Source organism: Strongylocentrotus purpuratus, unplaced genomic scaffold (genome assembly GCF_000002235.5).
Source record: "Strongylocentrotus purpuratus isolate Spur 01 unplaced genomic scaffold, Spur_5.0 spur5_contig_855, whole genome shotgun sequence".
In the NCBI taxonomy this organism is placed as follows: Eukaryota; Metazoa; Echinodermata; class Echinoidea; order Camarodonta; family Strongylocentrotidae; genus Strongylocentrotus; species Strongylocentrotus purpuratus.
Genome location: NW_022145563.1, coordinates 360,661 through 368,817, shown reverse-complemented (window position 1 = coordinate 368,817; position 8,157 = coordinate 360,661). Strand labels below are relative to the sequence as shown.

The following is an 8,157-nucleotide window of genomic DNA, read 5'->3' as shown; positions in this document are numbered from 1 at the left end:
TATAAGAATGAAATTAGTACAAAGGAAAAGAGGTACTTGTCAATTGCAATGGACACCTCTCAGATTTGAAAAGAGGAAATTATAAGAGATGAAGGGGCACTTATCAGAGATGGTCATGATAAGGTGCACTTCTTGTACCCAAAAAGAGGCACTCACCTGAGATAAACTCTGAGGCACCTATAACACAGGAAAATGGGCACTCATCGAAGGAAGAGAGGCACATGTGACACAGAGGCATCTATCAGAGGTGTCAGAAGGGGCATTTATGAGAAGGGGAAGTGGCTCTTATTAAAAAGGAGAAGGGGGCATTTATCAGAAGGAAAAGGGCACTTATACTTATAAGAAAGGGGAAATGGGGCACGCGTATCATAATAAAAGGAGGCACTTAACAGACTGTGTAAGACTGAAGCGGCACTCATCAAAGATGAAAAGGGGAACTTACCTGAAGTAAAATGGGGCACTGAAGGAGTGTGACCCTGGCCTCCATGCAGGCTCCGCCGCCTCTGGTCGAAATACACATTATATGGAATATCATTCTGATGCGTATAATTTGTTTCCCAAACTTTCAAAGTGGAGACGAAAAGAACCCAAGAGTAATATAGAATGAATGGCCGAGAAGAGAATAAAAATAAAGATAAACAAGCAGTTCAAGAATATAGGAGTAGAAATTAAAATATGATCGGTATTCATGGGCTATTATGACAAAAGTATGACATTCCGAACTTTGTAGTAGATAAACAAAGTGAAAATAGAAAAATCCGAGAATTTTAAAAGAAATCCGGCATATAAAAAATTAAACATGATGATGATTATAGGCCTGTTAATTTATGTATGAGAATCTAAAATTGCAAATTGTGCAATTACTGTATGGTATCAACTCTCCAACTAGTTTAAAGATTTGTCTTCTTCTCCCCCAGCACCATGGCTGATGGGGGCACTTTATACAAATACAAGAAGCTCTACCAGGGCGTTGTGGGGGTGGGGGATCTTTCCCCTCCGCTTCAAATATGCTAGTGGTTTTTCTAATTGTTGTAATTTTCCTCTAATTATAACTTTGTTTTGAAAATAGGGCCTATAGGGGATCTATATAAGTCTAAGTATTTTCCTAATGCTACCGGCATACGGGGTTCATAGTCAGGAGGGGACCCCCCCCCTCCATATTCATGAGGAAACTTGGAACTTAAAAACAAAATAGGAAAGAAAAGATTATTGGCGTTTTGTTTAGTATAAGTTTTTATGACTTCTACTAAGTATGGGTTTTACTTTTAATTTGGCAGCGAGCCGGATAAGAGAATATTCTATTCGCGTTGAGTGTCGATGTCGCCACCATATCAATCAACAGAAACGATTACACAATGACACATCGTCATACAGGGCAGAACAAGTAGCCATTATTATGGCATTAGATTGGATTGAAAACTTGAATATTTATGTTGGTATAGTTATTCTTTCAGACTCTCTGAGTACAATAAATGCAATAGAATCGCAGATAAAAGAAAATTTCGTAATAGAAATACTGATAAAAATAACACATCTTCATTATAGAGGTATAAACATAACGCTAGAATGGATCCCATCTCACTGTGGACTAGTAGGGAATGAAGTAGTAGATAGTTTTGCTAAGAGAGCATTAAAGAAAAACATAGAAATTAACAATGATCTTAATGTACAAGAACTGAAATCAATACTGAGTAAAAGAGTACGAGAAATTGGGGAAGAAAGATGGAAAACGATAGAATCACCTTTAAAACGATTTGAGAATCATTCATGTATATCAATCAAGGTAAACAGATACAGTGAAGTAATATTACATAGATTGAGAATGGGTGTTCTTCAACTGAACCAACAAAAGGCTAAAGTGGGTTTAAGTGAAACAGAATATTGTGATTATTGTAACATCAGTGAAACAGAAGAACATTTTATATTTTATTGTAATAAGTATATCATTGAACGAGCAATGCTTTTCTCAGATTTAGACACCAAAACAATAGAAGAAACAAAAAGAATACTTTTCAAGTTTTCACAGAAGGCTCAATATGCCATCCTACTATATATCCATAGAACAGGTCGCTTCAAATAAAACAAGAGACCTAATAAGTTTACCTACAAGTAAAGTAAAATAAGCCAAAAGTACTTCTTTCCCCTATCGCTTCTTTAGGAGATTCTCATAAAGAGAATAAAAGGAGGAATAAATAAAGAAATATAATGTATGTAGGTATGTAATATATAGGCCTATATAGGCCATATATAATATTAAATAAAGACGTTAATTTTTCAATTGTTCTATTTTTATGCATTGATACTAACAAAGAGCCCACTTAAATGTTTGCTTACAAATAGTGATAATGTGATAAGATTTGTATATCAATTTACTTGAATGGATTGGAAATTCGGTTTCAGGAGCGCCCCTGTACGATGTGTCTCAATTTATAGTGTTTCTGTGTTTCTGAGTGGTCTAGGCACCGTGCGTTATAAAATTAAAAGATCACTGCGCACGCACGCCGAGTAGCCGAGAAGCCTGTTTCACATCGGGCAAAGCTAGTTTTCCATGCCATCGAAACCGGGCTGACCAGATTAAACTTTAAAAAAAAAAAAAGCAGAAACACGAAGTTGCAAACCATCCAGAGACTCCTAAAAAATTGCGTTACTTTTTAATTATATCATTACAAATCTTTATCCTCAGTTTTCTTATTTATAACTGATTTTCCTTATAAAATTAAAAATAATTATGGCGTATAGACTATATTCAACATTGAATGAACGCCAATAAACAATTACCCAACAACAACAACAACCATATCAATCATAGCTAGCGCTATAGCTAGCTAGCTAGCTAGCTCAATGCATTAATTTCATATCAAAGGCCGTGGAGTCTGGGTACGAAAGCTGTGGACGAAATTATGCTGGTAGAACGCTTGGATTGACCTATCCTAGACATGATTTTGCTGAGCAGAAGAGCCGTTGATATATTTATATCATTAGTACGTATATTGGTGTCCATGTTGAAGTAATTTTAAGAACAAATTTATGTGGAGATATGACAATATGTTTGCGCTCGCGCTCCGGCCAATTCGCCAAGCGCCAGTTGTTGTGATCACGCCCGATCGACACGTTACATGACCGCTCAGCTCTGCGCCCCTATGCTCTCCCGATGGGGCTTGACTCGAGGACGGTAGTTTTCTTGGAACCTTGGCGCTCCGCGGATCGTGGAGCCAGCAGCGCTGTTTACAGTAGATCTACAGACTTCTTGTTGGGGGTCAATGGCAACATTATAGAGACGAATGTAACCGCCAATAAATAAGATGAAAGATATGGGGAGATAGAAAGAGTTACTAGTTAGGAGAGCCGAGAGTGAGAGGAGAAAAAACGTGAGCATTAAGTTAACAAAAAATGTGAAGAAAAAAAAAAATATTTATTTAAATTAGAAAGGGAGAAAAGACACAAGATTGGGGGGGGGGGGGAGAAAGAGTAAGAAGGGGGATAATACAAATAGGCCTAGGCCAAGTAGGCCTAGTGAAGCTGCGAGAAAATTAGTCAAGAGACTCTGAACTGAGAGGTCGAGAAACCAAGGAAAGATTGGGAGAGAGAGTCGGACATTATGATTAATGTTTGATTTTTTTTTTTTATAATATGAGCTAATTAATGAGATACGTACCTTGTCTAATGGTGGTGTGGGGGGGGGGTAGGTTTATTAGCATGCAAAATCGAACATGAATACACCCTTTTACGGTTAAGGCCACCATCTTAATTTATGCATAACCACTGAACTCTAAACTTTGTTTAACCGTAAATTAAAATGGTGCCCATGTCTGCGCATGCACACTGTTGTAACCGTAAAACGGTGTATGGTCAACTTGATTCTTTCAGTCTAACCTGTTATATGAATATTTAAAATGAAAAATAAAATACATGTTATGCTTTGGGATATGCCCAGAAACCAAGAGTTTATCTTCTCACAAAATGATCTAGTTTCAACCCCTCCTTGTTTTGGATGTTTTTTTTTTCTTCAGACCTTGGCCGCTATTGTTCTTATCGCCTGGGGCTTTGTGATCTATGCTGGGCGTATTACCGCAGTCAAGACCTATCCTGAGTTGGCTGAAAACGTCTGATTCTAGAGGTATAGTATTTCTTTCATCTCAGTAGGGGATTAAAGAAGGACCCATCCAACCCCCCCCCCCCCTTCTAAGTTTTAACACCCATATCTGATATACAGTACCTGAAATAAAATCTCCCATTTTGTTCCTGTGCCCAGCTTTTAGATTTTAGACTTGAAAAGGCAGAATTTTTTGTGAACCACCCTAGCCACTTTTATGTGAAGGCTAAATATTTACCAGCATGCTACATGCCAGTTAGCTTTTAGGGCTCTCTTTAAGTACATTGTAAATTGTAACCCTATTGGATAACATATTTTTGCAAATTTGAGACTGTTACCAGGGCCAGCCCTATATATATGTATCCGACTTTCCATATTGGGGCAGGTCCAAGCTATTTGGATTGTGACGTACGGGACATTCAGAGACTTTAAACAAGAAATAACAACAGATGAAATTATTTATATGGCTATCTTTTGGTATTAGTCTGTGGCTATTATGGGCTAGTTCATTTGTTGAAAGTTTTAGTTCTGAACAACTCTTTAATTAATTTTTAATGCAATTAACGGGCTGCGGGATGTACGGTTTGCAGTAGACTTGTAATGATCTCAACATGTTTTGAACATTCTTCATTTCTTCTGACTTATTCCAGCCTAAAGGCCGAATACTTCAGGCTATGGCCTCAAGAAAGGAAAATGTTTTAAAGCCCCACTGCACTACGTATACCTACTTGCGCCCTCTATATAGCAAACAATGACTAAGACCTGACCGTTGGTCCCCCTTGGTCTTCTTTTTCTTATGTTAATTGAGAGCTGATTTGATGAGATAACCACCTGTCAGCAACCATGCAGGGAGGTCTAATCCCTCCTGGCCAAACTAGTGCAGATAGACTTTAATTGTTCTTCATTTATTTTGAATTTACTGCAGGCTGAGCATCTGATACTGTAGTCTCCAACCTCAAGAAAGATGGAGACTCCTCCAAGAAAATGCCAGGTGGTGATGAGGAAGATTAACCTTGGTGAGAAAGCAACCATGCACAGGTGTGTCGTTCCCATCAAGAGACTCCAAATCAGCAACAGGACGTCACTAAAATCACAGCGAGGAAGCAACAAGCTGTCCCACGTCCAACTCCAGAAGCTACAGGTTCTCCTGCAGAAGTTGAAGCTGAGCAAGGACAGACTTGACCAACCGATTGTTGTCCAGGGGGACAATGGACATAGGGAAGATGCAGTGGAGAAAACTCTTTTGACAGTACAGCTTCGGAAACTTAGAGTGCTTCTCAACAAGCTGAAACCGAATGACCGATGTGACGTCACGGTAACAAAAGAGAACGAAGAGAAACCTGTGAAGAGTAGTCTTTCCAATTTTCAGCTCCTCAAATTCAAGGTGTTGCTTAGCAAGGTGAAGCTGAACAAGGATGGCTCGATCATGGCTCATGACAAGGAGAACAGAGATAACGTGGAACGAACCCTGTCCAATGTCCAACTTCATAAACTGAAAATACTTCTCAGCAAGCTGAAAGTAAGCAACGACATACAGGATTCATCCATCATCGTCGATAAAGAATGTGGAATTGTGACATGCCAGCATTCCCTTTCCGCGATGAACAAAAAGCGTTTCCGAGTTCTTCTAAGGAGACTCAAGCTCAACAACATTCTGAAGGGCCACGACCACACTCTTTTCATCGATAAGGAACTGGGCTTTGTAACGAATCCTTACCTTCTCCCAAGCTATTGTCGAGGTCATGTCTGTAAACCCCATCATAGCGTGCTCAAGTTCCGAAGAAGCCGCGCCAGGCAGTGCCGTGTGCGCATCAAGAAGATAAACCTGTAACCACTATCTCTTCTTACGACTCAGAGATCGTTCTCCATTTACATTTGTTTATCTTTTCAGAATCAGTTCTTATTTTATTTTCCAAGGTTTTCAGAGCTTTTTCTGAAAGAAATAGAGGAAGGTTACGCAGATATAGAACATTGCTATATTTGTCTCATTGAAATACCTGCCTGCCTAGTGGTAGACAATGACTCAAAACCGATATAAATCATTAGCCCAATGATCATTGATCAATCAATCCTATCGATTAGTCTTTGCTTGACCCTTATTTTAATTTTGGTGTGAATTTATTTTGGAATATCAATATCTCTTAGACAGGTAATTTTTGTTTCTTTCTTTTATGAAGTACTAATAGTTGGGCTAACTTTGAATAATAATTACTTTTTAAGCAAGTCTTAAAGGTACTATGTCCCATTTGCAGGCCAACAAAATTAAAAGGTTAAATTCCAATGGCATTTGAAAGATAATACTAATTCAGGACTTCCCTAAAAAAAGGGGTCTTGAAAATGTCTTTAAGTGGGAAAATGCTACTATTAGATGTTGAATCGACTTAAGAGCTATAGAGCCAGTAAGTAATAGTCTGATTTTCAGACCATTGTACCGAATGGTAGTACGTTTTATGCTGTGCAAAGATTCAATCAGTTTAATTTTGGCCATTACAAGAAGTGGGTTATTGATGTAGACAAATGCTCATTATTATATGTACCCTTGACAGTTCATTTTATGTACGGTATGTTATTACCAAAGAAGAAAAAAAAGCCAGTCAGTCACTCAATAGTGTCTGACAGTGAAGTCTAGCAAGTAAACTGGTGTCCTTGCATAATTTGAATATTAGGACACTGCTAACGTTTAAATTTCACAGATAGAACATACATGACATATTCGTAATTCCTGCAAAGTTCTATAGAATTTGATGTTGGCTGCAAAAGAGACATACTATCTTTAAAGCAAGATGTTAGATTTTGGGTGTTTGAGGGAACTAATTTGTTAGCTATTACCAGAAGTAAATTTTGTGTAGCATTTTCACATTTTTTCAGCAAAATGTGCTTTTAAAAGATTTGGGGGAGACTTAAATGCTGCTTATGAATTCTGAATGTTTCATGATTTTATCTTTACATTTTGTTAATGTAAAAACAATTCTATATCACTGGGGCTTTTGCCCTTGCGATTACAAGTTTTTGTTAATATTCAAAATGTTTACTCTCACTGTTCAATGGAAATGTATGCACCAAGTACATACACACATGTACATGACATCTACATTGTCATGTTGTCATATTCTTAAAATAATGGCCCAAGTCATATTTTCAAGTTTTAAGGAAAAAAAGAAAACTGAACCAAACATCGAATTTCACACATAAAGGTTTGGGGATATATGACTAATGAAATACAAATAGCTCTGTCTGTCGAATCAGGTTTCATAAGAGGATTAGATTACTCAGTTACTTTGGGTTTACTCAATAATATATACCGGTATACTTTTTTTCTTTAAATGCTTGACTTAGGCAATTATACTATCTGGGTGTAAGCAGCATGAATATTATACCAAAGCTTCAGTCTCTCTATATTGTCAGTTGTTCCACTAGACCTCCGATTATAGATTATGTATTGGGGAATGTCAACAAATGTCAGTTTTATTAAAGAAATGACCCATACCAGACGGTTATTTCTGTCTACATGAATATGTACTATTCAGCACATATGCCATTTAACAAAGGTGGATAGCCTCATGAAGAGATGAATTGGGTAAAAATATAATTTTCTTCAAAATGTGACTTTGGCCATTATTTCAAGAAGGTGACGATATGTGAAATGTGAGTTTAAATAGCATTCCCCAGTTTCTACATTTGTTGCAGAAGATGTAATGAAATGATCAATAACAACAGATTGAATGTGTTAAAATCATGTCTGTTAACAAAAGTTTTATAACTATCGGTAGAGGTTATATAGTGAAGTATTGCAATATACTTGTGGCAGTAATAATGTATATTATAGTTAAGATATTCAGAGTTTATAACTTTATACAGCACACACACACATTTAAAGAAATCATGCAATTCTTCCAAATTTACTTGTTGCATTTTTACAAAGTAGCCAATTTTGCTAAAGCATTGGGCATTGCAAACTCTATTTAGAAAGATATCAGATTGAAAGATATAGATTATATTTTGCTGTGCAATGTGCAAAAATGTTAACCAACCAAATTTGGATCTTACTGGTATTCTAGGTGAGC

General features: G+C 37.1%; 1 protein-coding gene across 1 annotated transcript; it reads left to right on the top strand.

Moving 5' to 3' along the window:
• The first annotated feature begins 2,846 nt into the window (after positions 1–2,846).
• LOC100889580 lies at positions 2,847–6,378 on the top strand. The gene is made up of 3 exons (XM_003724365.3): positions 2,847–2,981; positions 4,011–4,117; positions 5,019–6,378. The coding sequence occupies exon 3, from the start codon at positions 5,058–5,060 to the stop codon at positions 5,922–5,924; it is 867 nt and encodes a 288-aa protein (XP_003724413.2). The 5' UTR covers positions 2,847–2,981; positions 4,011–4,117; positions 5,019–5,057; the 3' UTR covers positions 5,925–6,378.
• The last annotated feature ends 1,779 nt before the right edge of the window (positions 6,379–8,157 follow it).

What these genes read in the sequence shown, in the direction of transcription:
- LOC100889580 (XM_003724365.3), top strand. Translation starts at nt 5,058, where the DNA reads ATGGAGACTCCTCCAAGAAAATGCCAGGTGGTGATGAGGAAGATTAAC.